General features: G+C 40.2%; 1 protein-coding gene across 1 annotated transcript in view; it reads left to right on the top strand.

Moving 5' to 3' along the window:
• LOC115370728 (CD166 antigen homolog) overlaps positions 1 to 20,381 on the top strand; it is a 35,735-nt gene that overhangs the window by 6,108 nt on the left and 9,246 nt on the right. The window contains exons 2-6 of the mRNA XM_030067883.1: positions 16,882 to 16,988; positions 17,231 to 17,447; positions 17,602 to 17,666; positions 18,102 to 18,189; positions 18,956 to 19,129. Coding sequence (XP_029923743.1) covers positions 16,882 to 16,988; positions 17,231 to 17,447; positions 17,602 to 17,666; positions 18,102 to 18,189; positions 18,956 to 19,129 — 651 coding nt within the window. The remainder of the gene's footprint in view (positions 1 to 16,881; positions 16,989 to 17,230; positions 17,448 to 17,601; positions 17,667 to 18,101; positions 18,190 to 18,955; positions 19,130 to 20,381) is intronic.

Below are 20,381 nucleotides of genomic sequence, written 5' to 3'. Positions count from 1 at the left end.
AAATTTCCATTGTTCCTGCTGCTCTGTTTTAATTAATTCTTTGAGAGCCTACCATTAACTGTGATGGTAATCACGACCTTCAAGAATATGTAAGGAATACCACACAGAGCCACTTGTGTATGGAAAGGCAGGGGTGGGTGCTTAAGGTGGCCTTTGTTTTTGTAAGTTACAATAATGAACTTCTCTTTCTCATTATAATGACTCATCTAGTTGGAAAAAAAGAGAAAGCAGTAATATTGTTCCATTACTGCAGTGCTATCAGTGAGCACAAAGTGTCACCACATGGGAGCCTCAACAGCAGGGACCCTTACTGACCCATAAAAGGGTCAATGGTGAAATCTCTAAAATTTATGTCTGCACTCCCCATAAAGTCATTATTTCTGCCACTTTATGAGAGCCAACTGGCAAGATAGGAAGGTGCTCTTGTATCAAACCATTTCCTGACTTTGTCTCGCGTTCAGACTGCTCACAGCTTCTGTGCAAAAGGTGAAACATTGAATTCAAGCCCGAGGCTAACTAATAAAATGACATGCAGTTTTCTCTTCCCATTCATTTATGAATCACCCACTGTTGGGTCCGAAGCACTTTTGCAGTGCTGAGGGGACGCTTTATTCATTCAAACTCTCTTGAGCAATTTTTCATTCATGAAAACATCCCGTTGCTCCCTGCTACGCCTTGCCTTTGGGACTCAACATAACGGTTTTGTGTCTGCATTTGACCCCAGTATCCACAGTCTGGCCATTTTAAAAGTTGTCTCTTTGTGTTGTGCTGATGTCCCTCATCCTTCCGTCATAGACTGCAGCAGCAGTCTGTGGTGCCTGAAGCTATCTCTGATTACATGCTGCTTCGGCTGAACTTGTAGGAGACAGGAGTTCTCATTCAGAGAGCCTCCCTCTCACGTCGGTAGGAACTGCATATCTCTGGTAGGAATTAAAAGCCTGTCATTTTGTCATTGTTTAAGTGTATCAAATATTAAATGTCTGGCCCATCTCCCTGGACCATTAATGTATCAATAGACCAGGTAATATTCTTGAAGGTTTTTTTTTTTTTTTGAGGGTCTAACACTTGGAACTCAAAAACTCTTGCCTTGTCTCATACCTCAGATGCCTCTCTTCAGATCTCAGCTGATATTAAGTTTGTGAAAGAGTGGTATTCAAAGGGATCAATAATTTAAATACAGAGTATTTGGAGTTTGTTAGATGTTGTCTTTTTGCACGCCCACAGAGACCCTAACCACCCACTGATAGGTTTATGTACCAAAGCACAGGATTAGTATTTATATTGGTGGAGATGTAAGTAATTCTTTGATCCTGTCTGGAAATTTTCCTCCCTATATGCTGCAGATAAAACACTAATCCCACCGTTCCTTTTGAAAGCAAGACATTTCAGCCCTGAACAGTTGAGGCTGAATCTGTCATCCTGTCCTAGGGCATGTACTTTTTAATGTAAAACTTATATCGGCACTGTGATTAAGTGAGAAACGCAGTCCTCACAGCTGATTACACCACATTAGTAAAACTGTCTTTTTGTAAGCAAAATGCACCGCTGTTGGTGATGTTATCTTCGATTCAGCATCAGGTTACATTCAAGCAAGTCAGGTGGTGACTTTCTGCAGGGCAATTATGATTCTTGTGATGTCTCCGCTGATAAGTGGAAAGTTACTACTCCGCTGTTAGGTATTCCACTATTCTACTGTCTGACCTTAACAAGGAAGGTGAAGAGACTCTTGTCTGGTAATTGGATGCAATACTTAATTTTCTAATGAGACATCTTAAGAGGTCAAACCTCATGTTCCTAGAGAATGTCTCAGCAGCAGCAGAAGGTACCTCCGTCTGCTGCTGCTGCTGTTTAAACACTGACTTTTATCCTCTTCAGCGAAAACACTTGGCATCTTGTACCAGAGTATGAAGATACACTTACCACTCTGCTCTTTGCTTACAAATAGAGAAGTCATTAAAGAAAGAAGCAGGAATATTCAGGGCTGTCACTTTTCAAATTAACGTTGCATTATTGCCATGCAAGGTTAGAGTATAGAGTGAGAACAATGTAAAATGAACTTCAAAGTGTTTCATTTTGAGTAATGGAGGTGCCATAACCCATTATACATCCACTCATTTTTTTCACCTGCCATATTATCATACAAGTAATAGATATAGAGGAGAGGACATGTCATTTCCTAGTGTAATGATAGTGATTTCATTTGAATGCCCAGGGTCACACATTGAGAAATCTGACAGCAAAAAAAATGAAAAAGCAACTTCTGCTTCATCCAAGTTAGCAAGAGGGATAAAAGATGGCTCTTAAGGTGTTTTTTTTTTTTTTTTTTTTATTTTTTTATTTTACTTATTTATTTATTTATTTATTTTTTGGAAATCTTGGGATGGCCTGTCATATGCTGGGAGGCTGGCTATGGTGTATTCATCCATAAACAGAGCTGACGCAAATCAATGCAGCACACCAGAGAGCATACCAGCGAGTTTGTCATAACATAAATATTTATTCAGACCTTCATATCACCCAATGACTTTCCAATAATTGGACAACTTAGTTAGTTCTCAGAGCAAGACAATAATCCCTCAAATATCATACATGGATGAATATGTTTCTCATACCACTGTATCACTGAATAAATAACAGAATACACTCATTCTTCTTAAAAGCAGAACTAAAGGAGGCACCGATGGAGCAGGGAAAGAAACAGGGCCAGGTGATAGATTGGTATTGATGTTGTGATATGAGACTGGATATTATCTGGGATTTTGGGTATTGTAATGTGATGAGGCGTAATAGTTGTCTTTTTCTGGTTTTAAAGGCTGCATTACAGTAGAGGAACATAATTCCCTGGACTAAATAGACTGACGTAGCTTTTCTGTTGTCTTTAGTCATAATAGCCACATCACTAATGACTGTTTACCAGAAATCTCTTGTGTGTAAACGCCTATAGTCATCTCAACAATATCGTCACAGTTTTGATAGATATTGAGGTATTCGGTCAAAGACATTGGGATATTTGATTTTGTCGACCTTGCTCAGCCCTAGTAAGAAATCACCTTTGATCTGCTTTTGGGGGTATTTTTCAGAGGCAATTTCAAAGTATGACATCATAAATCATTTTATTTTGAATCACAAAAGTGGTATGCCTTACTGGTTACATTTTAGCACCTTTATTTTTATTTTCATTTGCTGAACCTCAATATTATTCTCATAGCCCCTGTTAATTTCCAAATGCAAAAATTTTAGATGACTTTCTTGTTAATGTGTGTACTGGTTTAAGGGGATACTCAAAATGTACAGAATGTTCCTAAGGATTTTTTTTTTTTTTTTTTTTTTTTAGTGTAGAGCTATCCCACATTGTAGGTATATTGAATATCCTTCAGTGGAGGGTAGGGTTTTTTGTGCAAATTCTACCTATTGACAGGTTTCTGTGAAGTGGGCTGCTTCTTCACTGCCAGTGGTGAAGTCAGTACAACTCAATATCAGGTAGATCTGCAGGGCTCCTGCTCAAAAGAACCATGTTTTGAATGTAGCACTCAGGGCAGGGAGGCGGTGGGGTTGCAGATAGTGACAGATACGTGGCGCCAGGCTGTACGGCTAAAGGACTTATCTTGCTTTATAGCCACTCTTTATGTCACGATGGCAGAATAAAATGCAATCAGATGAAATGAAAATATTATTCTTAACAGGACTGTGTGGCCAAGACAGAGGGGGCGTATGCTGAATGATTTAAACTGAAATGGCCGATCTGAAGTCAGAGAAATATAAGAAATAAAGAAAGAAAGAAAGAAAGAAAGGGCTACATTTGGTATGTCATGACAGTTGTATGTATATATTATTTGATATTGACCATAATAGGTCTGAGCCTATTCTATCATCTATCCTAGGAGATTTTTTAATAAGCCCATCTTGGATTTCCACCTCAACTGCACACCGTCTTTTTTCTGTATCTTGTGATTTTGTTTGTGTGTACGTGTGTGTGTGCACCAATCAAGAATATTAAATAATAAGAATGGAATATTATCTTCTTTGAAGGAGGTTGACATACCCTTACATACTAGCAATGGTGTTCAGTCCAAACATAAAACAGTGAATTCCCACTTTCATACCAGTATGGCTTTTTTTGTTGTTGTTTGGGGCGTTTGTGAATTTATGTCATGCAAGCACTTGCTCTCGTCTCTGCGGAGGACACAAATCCATCTTACCCAGAATCCAACTTGGTGCCACTGGGCACTGCAGGTTCAGACTAAGAAATAGGCATTTACCCAAATCATATTACGGGTTTTCCCACCACGTAAATCTGGTCGCGCTGAAGTCGTACGAAGACTCGGTGATGTGACGACGTGTGTTAATCTCCCACCTTGCGCAGTGGCCCATCAAAGGAGACGTCGGTCGGTGGGTATTAAAACGTGAAACCACACAGATTTGATGTGCGTGCAGGTACATAATCCTTTCTATGTATTATCTGCATGCCATGTATTCCTCCCACTGCTCTCTGGTCTGTTTTGCCTTGCGAGGCTTTAGGCCCCCCTCGCCCCTCACCTGCCCCCCCTGAGTCAGAGGCTGAAGCAGGACACAATTTGAAACCGTCATGCCCTCTTAATACCAACCAGGCTGTTGGGCTTATTGGAATGGGGAGCAGGGCCGGCGCTGCTTCACAGTGAAGGGTTAGAAGGTCAGGCTTGTCATTATGAGTGCACAACAGCACACTAGACTCTTTGCTGAACTAATGTGAAAGTATCAGTCTTGCTACAGCAATTACCAGAGATGAAAGTAACATAAGCCGCCCGCTGAACAAACGTGAATACCTACCTGTTACTATTTTGTTTGTTGTTTACAGCCTGATAAGTCATACATTATTGATATACTAAAGCCGGGCCGGTGCATCAAAACAAGACCATAATGAAACTCTACGTACTTATTATTTTCTGTTGGGGAAATATTAGTCCCTGTTTCATACACCGTCTAACTTTCAGATCAATGGCTGGCTGATGTTTTGTTTACCCGTGCAGACATGTGATGAGCCTCAGGGTGGACTGTGTCTCCCACCATGCCTCTGGTGGTGGGTGTGGGCTGCTCGCCTGGTCTTCTGTGCAGACAAAGCTCCATTAACCCTCAACAGAAGTGTGTTATGGCAGCAGGCGAGATTGATGTCTTCAGGCACCTCCAAACACACAGATGGTGTAACAGTAAATACAACTGCTTCTTAAAAGCCTGTGTGATGCAAATGTTCAAAACCTTTCGGGGTCGGTGTTTCGGGGTGGGGGCCAAGGTGAGGCACAACCTTTTTTCCAGAGCGGGGAATGCTAAGAGTCGAGACTCAGATACATGAGCAAAAAACAAACAGCATCTTGGTCGACAAGCAGAATCTTCAGCCACCAGCTGGGCTGTAATTGCAAATAGTGAGTTGTTTTCAAATTCATAGGACTTGCCACTCAAAAAGAGATGTTTTTATTCCGTGAGGATGAGGATAGTTCTCGTTTTCATATCCCAACTCTCCCAAAGGGCTGTCTCTGTTCACATAGGTAATTCGCTCGGTATGAAGGTTTTTCAGGGTCATGGTTTCTTTTGAAGTACCTTATTATAAGGATAGTGTCGACAACCCCGTAGGCTAATAATGAAATTGATTGATTGAAAATTATAGACGTTTACCCCAGAAGTTGGTCCTGCTCTACTTGGATTGTGTGTTTGGTTTTGCTTCAGGCAAAGGAGGCTGGTAGTTTTACGGCCTATATGCAAAAATTGATACCTCCTGTCTGATGTGGTACCTGTTGAGAGACCTGGTGAAACGAGGAAGGCTTTGATGTCAAGAATGTTGTTTTGGATGTGTCAGGAACATTTTGGAGCTGCTTAATAACTCTTCCAACTGAGCAGGTAAAAAAAAAAAAAAAAAAAAGTCAGAATACAACATTAAGATAAACTGGCAAACAACTAACACTTTCCGTAGAATTATGAACATCAGTTCAAACACTTCAGTAATTTTGAAGGTGTTATATTACACATATATAACACATTTCTTTGATTTTTAGATTGATTTCTTGGGCTCTAAAGAATGACAGCGTTTCAGTTTAATTTTCACATTTAATTGATTTGATTCTGTTTGGTGTTTTTGTGATAATTGGCGCAAAAGAGATTCAGATGTTATATCACGTCAGCATTCAAAATAGAGAGAATTTTCCTCCAGCAATACATACCATCTCAGACATTTCATGTGTTGTAATCTATATTTTACAGTGTGACCCCCCCCACCCCTCCCACACACACACACACACACACACACACACACATGCACACACATGCACACACATGCACGCTTGCACACACACCCACACACACACAGTCACCGGGGAACAGTGCAAGAAATCTGTTATCAGGGCTCCACTGCCCTCACATGAAAACAGAGCTGGGTGGGATTCCCGGGATATAGAAAAATGGATCAGAGCTGCAGAGTGTTTTTTTGCAGGACACATGTTGCCATCTATGGGCGCCTGCTCTTTTTAGCCTCAGCCGTGATAGGATCTGACTGAGCACCCACAGCTCACTTCTGGCCCTGTAATGGCTGTTTGTTTTATCATGTGTGTTTCTCTAATGTAAAAATTGTGAAGGTTTCCTATATAAATGCCATTGTCTTTACAGACTGTCCATGCAAAATATTGGAAAAGGTCAAACCTTGGCCTAAGAGCTGCTACAAATATAAGTATAATTTTATTGAACATTGGGGTTACATATCAAATTAGATTAAAAAATAATTATCTGTGAAATTTCCAGAGCATTTTGAAGGCCACAGTGAGCTACAAGGCACATTCATTTTGATGCAAAGCCCCAGGCATTGAATGCTACCACAAATGTTGCATGTATGCAAAGTGATTTGAACTGTAAGAATGAGGGACAAACCCACTAACACTGGTATGATCCTTCATTTCATTAGTTAGAAGTGTGAATTCTCCTTCATGGCACCAGAAAGTTGTCATATCTAAATTATTCACAAAAAAAGAGGGATCGAGAGAGAGAATGAATGAGTGGTTTCTAATGACTGTTTTAAATTAACTGCATCGAGAGTTAATGGACCTTAGCCTTGCTATCCTGTACACAAAAAACATCTTCTTGGTGCTTTTTAGGTCCATAAATGCTGTAGGTTTGAATGGGAATTCACATCAGTAGAAGAGGGTGCATGGCTGTTTTTTTGCAGTTTGCAGATGAAGCTAAAGCTTTACTGAATACTGTTATAAACTGTGGTCGTGTACAAAATTGGTATTAAATTTCAGCGCTGTTGGTGTTAAAATAAGTATTAAACCTCCGTATGACCTGTCAAAACCTGCAGGTGACCTGCTTTGGAAAGCAATTTAACTCAAAAAGGTGTTGTATGATCATTTCCACATGTCGCAACCCTAATTAAAATGAGGTTTATCTATACAGCAGGGGATTTGGACGAGAATGGCCAACTTCTGCGTTTTAAAGAGGCAGAAGCTGTTTTTTTTTTCCTGTAGTGATTTGCTACAAGCCATGTTTCTGTTTTACTTTCCTTCTTTATTTGATATTTTTGTTGTGAAATTAGTTGAAAAGAGGGACTTTAATATCTGCAAAGTCATAGTGTCATTTTGAATCTTATCTGGGAAACACAGTGGAGACACAGTGCAGATATATGTGTCCATTAGCTTCCTACTGCCTCTGTCACTGACAGTGAATTCATTTTTTGAAAGGAAGATTTAAGGGCTTCTGGATTATTGTGTGAACATACATAGTCCATATATCAAGGTGAAGTAATTTGAACTCCTGCGGAAACAGCGGAATGATGTCATCGCCAAAATGTTGGACGTCGAATTGCATTAGGGAGAGTTAATGGATAAGTAGGAAACAATGTGTCTGTGCTTTGTTAATGGCCTAATGTTGGGTTTAATGGCAGGTCGTTAATGGGAGATGTTGCTGGACGTATTTTGTCAGGACTGTCAGCTCTCCTATGATCCGCCTTAAGCCCACCTAGGCATCCCACAACCACTTCTCCCTCAGGGTCCCCTGGCCTGCACCCCTCAAATACATAATTCACAACATAATGGAAGTGATTTCTGAGTGCACTTACCCCCTCACAGCTCTGAGGGCTGCTGTTTTAAGAGCAGTTCCTGTGCCCTTGCAGCTCATCTGCTGATGTAATTTATGACATTTTTAAGAGGGTTTTTTGCGGGAGCTCGTGTGGTCTAGTGTATGGAAGAGAACATTTGAAAGACTGATGATCGTGCCACAAGATCAATTTCAAGGAATCCTTATGGCAAGTCATTTTAGAGTGATAATCACTTTCCTTGTAATGTGCTTTATCTCTTCCCTCCTGTCTCTCCCGGAGAAAAATGCAGCAGAAATCACTCTCTGATATTGCCTACAACGTCCCAACACATATGGGCCTCTGTTTTCACAACCGCTTCCAGATTCTGGAAAAAGCAAAGCCATGATCCACAAGTACATGTGCAACACACACACGCACAATTAAGCAGTTACTTCCATGCATTTACACATGCTCTCATAAACTCAACTCTAATTTCAAAGTATATTCTCAGTTCTCAACTAAGCTAGATCTAAGTCGTGTAGTAACATTTATTTTCACTCCCATTCATTTGACTTCCAACTGAAGAAAGTTTTTGTCCCCTCTGGGTAACCACTATTTTTATTTTTTTTATTTTTTTTTTTTTTACAAACAATGTGCTTTGCTGAAGCTTCCAAATAGCTCTAATTTAACAATTTCAGCTAAATCAAAGTCAAATTGTCTCCTTTGATTGTGCCGTCAGCAGCTTTGAAGTAATTCAGTGATTAAAGAACCTTGAATATTATTTGCCAAAATTGTTTTTCAGTGGTTTAATTTTAGTCAAACTAAAATCTCATACAAAACTCATTTTCTAATCAAAGTTGAATCAGTTCTCAAATCTGTGGTGAGACCATCTGTACTCGCTGAGTCTTTATGTGTTTTTCTATTCAGCATCAGAGCTCGGGCATTAATGAGTGTACTTTCATTCTCTGTGACGCCGAATGTTCAAGAGGAGCACTTTTTTGGCGGCGCTGGTGACACAAAGCACCTGCACATTAAGCGTGCAGGCCTGTGGATCATTTGTTCAGCTGAGATGGTGATAGCTCTGCGTTTAATGGAAATAGAAGTGTGCCCTCATTTTTTTTACATTACTCTGATGATTTTACATGTAGGCTTAATGCTAAAGGAATCATCTGCCCGAAAACACATTAAGATACAGAAGAACGCTCTCATTGATGTGTCTTGTATTTCTGGGTACATTTTTTTCTTTTTTTTTTTTTTGGTGGTGTATTGCTCTTATTCCTGCCGGTAACTGGACAAATGTAGATAACTTGACGTGATGTCAAGATATTTCCAGCAATGCTACAACGGAGTTTGATAGCAGAATTTTTTTTTCAGCTATCTAAAACATCAATGGTAAATGTCAGGTTTTTGTGTCAGTCCCCCAGAATCAAAGAGCAAGTTCTTCTTTCTAGGCTCACCAATTTGCGCTGACATTCAGCAATCATACAGGGAGAAATTTATCGTGGAAGACGCAGAGATAGCAATTTCTCTGCTAGACCAGCATGCAATGCAGCAAAAAGGCATTTTTTTAGTAATAATAAAGTAAATAAATGATAGTAGTTTGGAAAAACTCATGCTCGCCTCCTCTATCCTGTGGCACACACGTGTAACCCACGGCTCAATGCAACAAGTCTATACCCTGTTCTCTTGGGATTTTCAAAGGCATTCTGGGAAGTGCACGAAATCACTTACTGAGCCATAAGCAGGTGGGAAAAAGTAAATTATATCACAAAACAACTCCTATAATGCATTGCGATGCATCCTATAGATCTGTGATTTGAAACAATCTGCACTTATCGAAGGATGGAGTTTTTTTTCCCTTTCAATATTCAAATGCAGAATATTTACTTTTCATCAGGGAAGCAGCTCTTGAGCACATGCGTGGTGTGCAACATTTGAAGTGAAACTCATCCTTCCTACTCCTTGAGCCCTTCTCTCTCTTTTTTTTTTTTCCTCCGGAGTCTCGTCACAATCCTTGAAGAGTAAAGCAGAAAGCAGAAACCTGATCCCAAGGCAGCAAGTCTACACAGGTATTGAGGCCTCCTCAGGATAAGTCTGAAACCAGGGAAAATGGAGCCAGCATTGCAGTCACAAGACAACAATGGAAACCCGACAGGTGGGACTGCAGGCAGTGTATTAGCCCCATTCCCGCCTGCTGTCGTCTGTAGGTGTGGCTGTTGACCACACATGATGCAGCAAATGAAGTTGTGCCTGAGGGAGACAGCCTGCCTGTATGCCTCTCCAAAATATATTATTTAGTCTAGGCTGAAATTTGTATTTTCTCCTGGAAAGACGGGAGACTAAAACGTTTAGGTGAAGGGACAATGAGTGTGAAGATGTAAGAAAACCACTTTAAAATCAGTGAGCTTTTGTCCTCTGTGCCTTTGTATTCCTTCATGCTGTAAAGCCTCTTACATAGGCGTCAGTGTTTCATCAGAGTGTTTTTTTTTTGCCTCTATTTTCCTAAATAACACAGTATGCTTCAACAGTTCTGTTGTTGTGTATCTTGTGTTCTTAGCATGAACACTCCTTGCTCTTTGTCTTTTTTGAGGCAGAATATGTGGCGTGAAAAAAGTGCCTGCGCTCCTGAGCGAGGTGCAGGAGCCAATGCGCTTAATAGGCTCACGCTAACAATAAATTGTGTTATATACTCACACATTTTTTCATTTGAAATCCATCATTGTCCTCAGCAGAATGCAGGCTGGTGTTGCCCTGAAGGAAGTGACAGGAGCGGCTCTGTTCAGTGCGGTTGGTAAAAATGTGAATTTTCGGTCTCCCTGCCGTTTTGGTCGGGTTGTCTTGTTTCTCTTCGTGTTTAATTGAGGAATTATCTGTGTTGACAAAGTGTGCACAGTTTGAGATGGATGCCATCTGCACAGAAATATGTGATGGGGGCGCATGCTGTGAGAGATGGCTTGAGGATTTCACAATAAGATTCACATTTTTATTCATTGTGTCACAGAGTCCAGTAGTATTGTTTATTAGGTGTAAAGGAAAAAATCAGTTCTCTTAATTATCCTGTTAAAATACATTTTTTAATCAATTTTGTGATTCCTGAATCCATATAATACAAAAAATCGCAACAAATTGTAATGTCAAATCAAAATGCTTGTAGAATCACAATATTAAAGTGCTGAAATGCTTAAATATTTGATGTGCATTGTTTTTTGGAAATATGGCTCATGATATACAGTCTCCAGAAGTGGATGATTCAGCTTTTTTCCATGGTCTCGTGTTAAAAAAGCAAACAAAAATCATAAAATCAAATTGCAATAATTAAGAATTGTAATACATATCGAATCAGCACCCAAGTATTGAATTGGGAGAGTATTTCGCCCCAGCCATGTTGTGTACCTTCGATATGCCCTAACTGAAGGACAGAGCCCTTTAGATATTTCTGCCTTTTCAGAAAATATTCATAAATCAACTGAACCGAAAGGCTGCCTGGAGCAATATACAGTATATAAAACACCTAAATTTTGCATTGACAGTGTTCTTTTTTTTTTTTTTTTTTTTACAATTCATCAGAACTCCAGCTGGATAACAGTTTGCAGAGTCATCGGTCTAGGGTTAGTGAGCACAATTTGAATCCCTCACACACGTTGTGAAAGTGATTCGAAGCCTCAAAGTGGAAGAAGTCATCCAAAGTTGAAGACGTTGCGCTAAACTGAAGCCTATATGTTTGGCAGAGAAGATAACATTTCATAAATATGAAAATAAATTGGCTGCCTGTGAATCAAACTAATTTGCCTTTCCAGTATTTTTTTCCATTGCGTGGCTATGCATCAGTTCAGTGTTTTATTAATGTCAGACAATATCAGAAAAAGAGTGTATTCCGCCATAGAGCTAATAAATGTGCTCGACTATGGCAGAGTTTACTTCTAGATAAGAATCCATGGAGAGAGGATAATTTATTTAAAAAAAAAAAAGAGAGAATGCTGAAGCCCAGACATGAGCAGGAAACCATGGTAGCCAGGAAAAGGCACAATTACAGAGCTCACGATGCTGATGTTTGGCTTGGCGCTCCCATGGTAGAGCCTGCATGTTGCTCTCAACAAAGAGTCCTGTGTGGAAGGGATGTTGTGCACGTCTGCTGTCAGTTATCCATCAGTGAGATGATTACACCCCGTCCCTAGAGAGAAAAAGACAGACTGAGGAAGGGATGATGGTGCTGCGTGTCATAAAAAACCTGTTCAACAAGCTGGTCTGGAGCACTTCCCACTTCCCAAGAACTGGTATTGCGACATGGAAATGCAGTCGCTTGTCTATCACAGCGAGCAGTGCAGGAGGAAAGAATATGTATTGATTTGAAGCATTGTCAAAACAACAATATATATATCACTCACATTTTGTCAAATAGTTGAAAGCGTCTATTAGGGATCATGGTGGAAAATGACACAATGCTGTTAGAATAAAACTCCATTTTCTGTGAACCCACCGCCCCTGCTCGCTCCCACCACAGCAGCTGAGAGCTTCCCCTCTCTATTTCACGAGTGAAAATAACAAGAGATTTGACTCAATAAATCCCTGACCTCTGATCATTTCAGACGCTTTACCTGGCTATAGGTTTCTTTGATTTCTGGCTGCCTGGCCCGGCGTTGTTCACTATAGGAGCCTGGCTTTTCTCCGAGTATCACTGATCGTGTTGGAGTGGTGCTGTCTGCCCCTCACCACTGAATTCTGAAGTTAGGCTATTTGCCGTAGAGCCTTTGTGGACATGCGCCAAGGGATCACCATTCACTGCACAACCCTTACTTGCAGCACTTGTGGAAGATGTGTGTGTGTGTGTGTGTGTGTGTGTGTGTGTGTGAGTGTGCGTGCAGGTGGGGGGTGGGTGGACGTAAGGTAGCAAAACAGGGATATAGAAAGTGGTGGAGGGAGGCAGCTGATTTCCCTGGTGAGCTTATATCTGAGCTCTCGTCACCTGTCTTCTCAGGGACAGAAGCACCTTAATCAGGAACATGAAAGTAGCTCCCGTGGTGCTGCCTTCTCTCTCTGTCATTCGCCTGTCTTTTATTTGATTCGCCACCACCAGAGTATTAGGTAATTTTTTTTGTCCAGTTTGAATACTTGACTGTGATAACTATAGATGACTTTACATTAAAAAAAAAAAAAAAAATTGGTGAGCCAAACTTACTTAGTTTTCAAAGGACTGAAGCGTCAAAATGTTATTTGCAGTGGTCTTTGTTGAAATAGAAATATGCTTTTATTTCCCTCATTGTAACTGTGAGTCACCATTTGTGCATTTGTGTTAGAACTGACTGTTTTTGTGAATGCGCATGTGCGTGTGGGCGTGCATGGGCGTGCGTGTGCATGCATGCAGGTGTTTGTCAGCGTGATGTCACACTGTTCACCTACTTTTGTTGCAAAGGATTACCTTATCTCAGTAAGCAGCAGGAGCTTTGTCTTCTGTAGCTCAACATGCGCGATTAGTTCTCATTGTGTAACAGTGTAATCTGGGGAGATAAAGTCTTTCCTTCATACGGACTCTTTTAAAGTTCTCAGAGAGGCTGAACACAGCTTTATTTGAATATTCAAAAATGCCTATTTGAATTTGAAATGTAAGGAGTCCATTATACAGGAAGTATGATAACCTTTCCAACACTGCTGTGCTTGTTGTGTAGCCTGAATTTATAACTGATTCTTCTTGTTGGTGAGCAACTTTATGAGTTTCCTAAAATTCAACTCTGCAGATTATGCAGTGCTTTTCTTGGGGCATTAGAAAAGTAATGGGCAACTGTTAGGCTACAGTCTCCTTCTGCTAACTAGATTCTGAAAAGTAAAAAAAAAAGAGGGAGTTTCCATGACCACCAGATTGGCACCAGCAGGCCCAGGTACCCAACATGTGGTTTTTAGGCTACATGTACAGGCAGGCCCTTTGTTTGTCGCTCTCTCACAAAGCTCCAAAAATAAATGCACAAGGAAATCACAACATGGATTTGGGACAGCCTATATCTATAGCAGCAGGTTTTTTTTTACTTCCAAATATTCCCTTGTTTTGCACCAAGAGCTCATTAATTCCCTTCTCTAATAGATTTACAATGTCTCTAGTTTTTGTGCAATCTTCTCTGCCCGAGCCAGAAAGATGCACATCTAGCTGAGGCTCATTCAAGCATGGCAGCCAGTTTCATTAGCTTTATATGAGAACGCCAGAACAAAGATGTAGGATGGCTGCATCAACATGCTGTTTTCACAGCAGCAATCTGCAGGAGCTTCTCAGGTGGATCCAACTGATGTATCCCCAGTTGCCAAAATCAGGTGTGTGAACTAGACAGTAAAATACAGACACAAATTTACAGTCCAACAGTGTTTGCTGCTGCGTCTGCTGCACATGCTCCAAACAAAGAGTGTTACCTGGAACATACACTGTGTCTGCAGTAGCTGTTACTCCAGTGTCATGGCAATCAAATCTGAAGTTTTGTCCTATCAACATTCAAACTGAGAAAAGTATAGCTAATAGGAGATGATGTGCAAATGCTTCTAGGAATGAAGTGAGTTAATCCTTTTTCCTTTTCCTTAGCCAAGCCATGAGTGGAGCCACATGAATGCAAACTTAAAGTGTTGTAAATCACAGACAATGAGGGGAGCAAATGCAGACAACGATTTAATTGTAATGTAGTGGGAATTTTGCACAGATTGGTTTAGGATTACTGGCTGAAATCGTGAGCATCTGAAAATGTGAGATTTGTTTTTCTCCATACAGACAAACAGTCAAATGTTGCACAGCTTTATTTGAATGCAGGGATTGTACCTATAGGTGTCTGAATTTATAGTTTGTTTTTGATTGGTTGGACAGCTTTGAAAATGAACAGTTAAAGCCACAATATGCAACATTTTCACAATACAATGGCAGTGAAATAGTATACATTATCACTCTGTTTCTGTCTGTCACAGCTTTGTGTACCCTGTTTGCCTGGAATTGATTTTCAGTGATGTTTCTGTGGTTTTAGGGTATGTTCTACAGACTACAGACGAGCCCTTTCCAAAATCTTTCTTTATTTTATTTTATTTTATTTTGTTTTTTATTATAGATTGCCTGCATTCACCATCTGCTTCTATAATGCCTGTAGCGACATTATGGATGCTAGTTGCTGCAGCCTCAGACTAGATGCTGTTTCAAAGTAGACCGCTCATCAAGATGAGTGACAGGTGTTGCAGCGTGAACTTCATGAGCGGATGGGGGGGGGGCTCTCCTAACAATAGACTTCACTGACTTGAGGCAAAAAGTTGCAGATTGTAGCCTTAATCAAATAATAAATCACAACTGTTAACAATTATCTGATGAGGTTACTGGGTTGACTCCATGAATTATAGACACATACAGTGTTGCACGTGATTTTATTGTCAATTCTCGACAATAATCATGTTTGTTAAGGCGCAGGATGCATAATAGCCTCCATGCAGTGAGTAAACTGTTGACTCTGGCATTAGATTCCATTGTGCACATACAAGATGCATGGAGCTATTTGTTACTCTGGCCTTGGTTTGCACGATATGGTAAAAAAAAAAAAAAAAAAAAAAAAAAGATTGCAATTATTTTGATAGATATTGTGATAATATTTGCAGTTGTACTGGGAGGGATCATTTTGGCATCATAATTTTCATTTTAACTGGCAAAACATAGTAAATAAATTAAGGATGATGTGATTTTCGCTGGGGTCTTCACCAAAGCTTTTTTTTTTTTTTTTTATGTCTGACGAATATGACTTGTAGGGCAAAGAATCTCTGTTGCTCCACAATACTTCACTTATAATGGTATACTGTCACATTTAACCTTCATCAAAATATTACAGCAGCTGCAATTTGGATATTACACCGATCCATAAGATGATTTCGGTTAATTGTGCAGCCCTACTCTAGCCTCATGTGAACAACGGCAACCATAGTGAAAGCATTTAGTTTTATTCAATCAGGATTCAAATTGATGGCATGGAGAAAACAAATAAATAAATCGTCCATCATGGTGTCACTGTGAAGAAACTCTAATCTATTCTCCTCTAAAAACTGATGAGATTACATGGGGAGTAAAAACACAACTATTGTTGCAGTCAGACAATAGCGACACTGTGGTGTGTAGCTGCTTTGTGCGTGAGTAGATTCAGACGAGTTCAGATTTGAATGAGCACAGAACATTTGCGTTATCTTGCTTGTTGTGAACTTACGCGTACACACAAGCTCATTATGTGCCATTTGTTTAGGAGATAAAGCGATGGATGGCTCCTGCTTTGCACTCATGCATTTCCACTGGGCACTTGATGAGCTTTGTTTGGATTTTACCTCATAACTCTGTCACTTGCATCCACCCACTCGTGCCTTCCCCTCAGCGTGAGCTCTGAGAGGGCTGAAATGTGAATTCTGGATGTGGAAAACTGAGCAACACCTTATTTTCAGTTGCTCCATGGAAATCTGCTTTTCCCTGTGGCCCTCTGGCTGTAACCCCTCATCCCAACTCATTGAAAGACTTCTGCCGGCACCATACCCTCCCATCCCCCTCTCAAGCACTTTGTCTCCATGGCAATGTTTTGAATGAAATTTAGGGCAGGGAACGTTTTTTTTTTTTTTTTTTTTTTTTTGGAAAGAGCAGTTTAATTGCAGTAGGCTATAAAACTGCTTTTCTTAGGGGTTTTTTAGGCAGATGCTAAAAAGGTATTGATGTATGTCAGTCAAATATGTACAGAAAAGAGAACTTTGAAGCATTCAGAATCTAAAGTAGATTTTTCACTCAAAAAAGTTTAAGCTAAATGTTTAAGCTGCCTGGATTAGTCCCCAGTGAAAAATAATTACAAATTGTGATTTTGCTTTTTCTTTCTCAGTGAACAGTTTGGAGACTGTTATCGGCCTGTATGGAGAAACACTTGAGGTGCCATGCAACAATGGAAAAGCAAAGCCAGAGGACCTTTTGATCACTAAATGGAAATATGTAAGTCATTCCCTCATGGAGGTTAATGGATTCAAAATGGTGAAGACTGCCTGACACCCACTTATCATGTCTGAACCACACCCAGTCTGAGTGCATATGCTGTGCAATAGACCGTGCATCTGCTCCTCCATATGACACTGAACATGAACGGCTATTTTACAACAGACAACAGTATGTGCTTTTATTTGAGCTAGAGGCCACTGACAAATGTAAGAGACATGTACAAACTACTTTTCCCTCAGGACAAAGGAGAGGCAATTCGAGGAGACCTGCTGGTCAGGAAAAAAGACCAGAGTGCCTCAGTCCTCGCCCAAGATGAATACAAGGACCGCGTGAGCATGGCAGAAAACTCCAGCCTGCTGCTGTCTGCGGCCAAACTAAGTGACCAGAAGACTTTTACCTGCATGATAGTGGCTGGCGCCGACATAACCGAATACCCAGTCAATGTGCTGATCCACAGTGAGTTCAAAGCGGCATGAGAATAAAATAGCATCATCGTTTTCTAAATAAGACTTTTTTTCAGGTGTTTCAATGAACAACATGAGCAACATGCAGAATTTGAATGAGTAACAAAAACGCGTTGTTGAGTAACCCCGATTTTGATGTATTGCAGAGGCTCCGTCAGGGCTGGAGTTGTCTGAAAAGGCTAAGGAACTGGAGATTGGCAAACCAACTAAGGTGGGATTTTGAATGATAAACATTGCTTATACCTACATTATTTTAAGCAGTAAACCATCAAGGGAAATCCCTCACTTGAGCTAAGGTATCTTGAGGCATACCAAAGACCATGTTACTGAAGTAATGAGTTCTTTGAAGTGATTCTCATGAATTAGTAAACAGCAGAATCCCCCCTACTGCAATTAAAAGACCCAAAGGATCTGAGAGGCTTTAGAAATGCTTTGGGCATTTCATGGTCTATTGCGTAGAAAACTAGAGTCCTCAAATGCTGTAGAGGCACTAAAAAGACCTCATTTGCACAGATATTTGGTCAATTAAAAAGATTCAGATTAATCCTAAATTCATCAAATAGACATTTTCTAAATATTTCTGTACATCTGTGTTGAATGCAGGGTTCTGTCATTATTTTAAAGTTGTATCTTTTTTGTTTCACAGCTAGGGGAATGTGTTGCAAAAGATGCCAATCCAGCTGCAAATATCACATGGTTAAAGGACAATAAACCCCTGATAGCTGATGGGAAAGGTGTGTATGGTTTTCATCCTGTTGCATAATTTTCTGCTGTTCAAGGAATGCTCCAGCACTTTAGGCAAAACACCCCATTTTCACTTTTTCATTTTCACCTCTGTATGTCCAGTGGTTCCATTCCTTTGGGTAGCATTTTGTGTTAGCCTAGCATAAAGACTTGAAGTCTATGGGAGTCGTTAGCCTGGCTCTATCAAAATCAAAATTTAACCTTACAGCAACTCCAAAGTGGTCTTATTTACACAATATATAATGTATCATGTATCACTGAAATTAAGAAAAAAAAGCAAGAGTCATTTTACAACAAGTTAAATTGTGTTGGATCTTCCTACACCATCAGCAGAGCACGGATCACTGCGATAGATGGAGGGATAAATGTTTTCAGCAGTTTCACCATCTAACTTCTCCTGAAACAGCTCTCTCTTTTTTAAATTCCAACATATATATTTTAAATCTTTTTAAATGTAAATAAGACAGCCTCTGCGTTGCTGTAAGGTTTATTTTTTCACTTTGACCGAGCTAGGCTAACGACTCCCATAGACTTCAAGTCTTTATGCTAAGCTAACATGAAATGCTACCCATAGGAAATTTGCATGTTCCTTTAAACAAATAATCATCAGAATGGGATTTGACACGTTTTTCTCCTCCCTGTTCGGGCCAGTTACATTTTTCTGCAGCTACAGACTGCAATCATTAGACCATTGTTTACTGGGGTTATATTTTGCCGTGGTGCTGTACCAGTCAGTGTTGTTTGTTTTCTTTGCAGGGATTCTCATCCATACCTCAGTACAGGAGGACCCTATTACTGGCCTGTTGACCACCTCCTCTGTACTGGAGTACTCTGCTGGGAAGGAAGACGCTCATGCCCAGTTCACCTGCAGCAGCCAGGACACTGTCGGCCAGGAGCAAGTGTCCTCTCCTGTGACCTTCACCATCACCTGTGAGCACACACACAGTCACCAAACCCTGCCAGCTACATTAACTGGACAAACTTTCCAAGCTGTACCAACTTCTGAAACTGCTGTTTTCTCTCTCGCTGTCCTCACAAGACGTACAGTGATATATTTGTCAAGGATTTAATGACTGAAATGCTTGTTTGCAAATTCCTTTGGCAGTTCCATTAACAAAAACCATGACAAGTAAATATTCCTGACATAATTCTGTTTCATTCTAGCCTAATATTGACAAAAATGGGTGTTTTTCCATGTTTTTTTTATGGCATTCTGCCAATTCTACTGTATCATAGTGGAACCGATAACACTTTTCAGAAGCTCTGCTAGGAATTGCTTTTTCTCTTCTCTGTTTTGAAAAAATGATCTTTCAGTGTGGATAGGTGGATAGGTTTATTGATACAGGTGAAATTATAGTGCCTGTTCACATCTACAGTAGATGTCAGTGACATGATGTTTTTTTATGACCTTTTTTTTTGACCAATTAAGCTTAATGATTCTGACATTTGCACACAAAAAAAAACTTCTCCTAAGGTTGAGAGTGGAGTTTAAAAACAGAAAGAGACAAATGATTGATTGTAGAAAATTCATGAGGTGCTATCTTTCTGCTCTAAAGTTGAACTGGTGAAATGGATATTTTTTGTCTATTAAATATGCTATGTCTGACAGAATTTAAAGGATTACGCTAAGAATACTTTACACTGAAAAATGCTTTGATCATTAACGCTGGCCGATATCGGCTCATTATCAAATAGAAACAAATCAACAGGCAGATTGCTGCTTGTCTTATGTTCAGGCTTCATTTACACCTCCCCAAAACAGATAACAGTAATGACACCTTAATGGCGATAATTCAAAAATGAGGTGATGATAAGTCTTTTGTGGGAGTGAAACTGAGCAGAGCATAAATGATTAATGTTATCTGCTCAAGATGACCTTTCAAATCGAGCCCATCGCTGCTAGAAGAGAATTTAAACATGTTCTTAAAAGCAGTGTGGGCAGTTTTCAGCAACATTGGGGTTTGAAAGGATTGTTTGGTCTAGTGCCCGAGGATGTGATTGCAGTTCAACCATCTTCTCGACTGCTTTTGGTGGCTATAACCATTACTGAGGCTTGAAGGTAGAGCTCTGTGGACCACTGCAGCACTCTAGCACAGCGCCTCTGTGCAGTTCTGCTATAAGCTGCCAGGGGCAGATACTCCTCTTCATATACCCCTTCACCCCCAGATGCATTTATACCCCG

This window comes from Myripristis murdjan, chromosome 13, assembly GCF_902150065.1.
Source record: "Myripristis murdjan chromosome 13, fMyrMur1.1, whole genome shotgun sequence".
Taxonomy (NCBI): Eukaryota; Metazoa; Chordata; class Actinopteri; order Holocentriformes; family Holocentridae; genus Myripristis; species Myripristis murdjan.
This window is presented reverse-complemented; position numbering and strand designations above follow the sequence as displayed.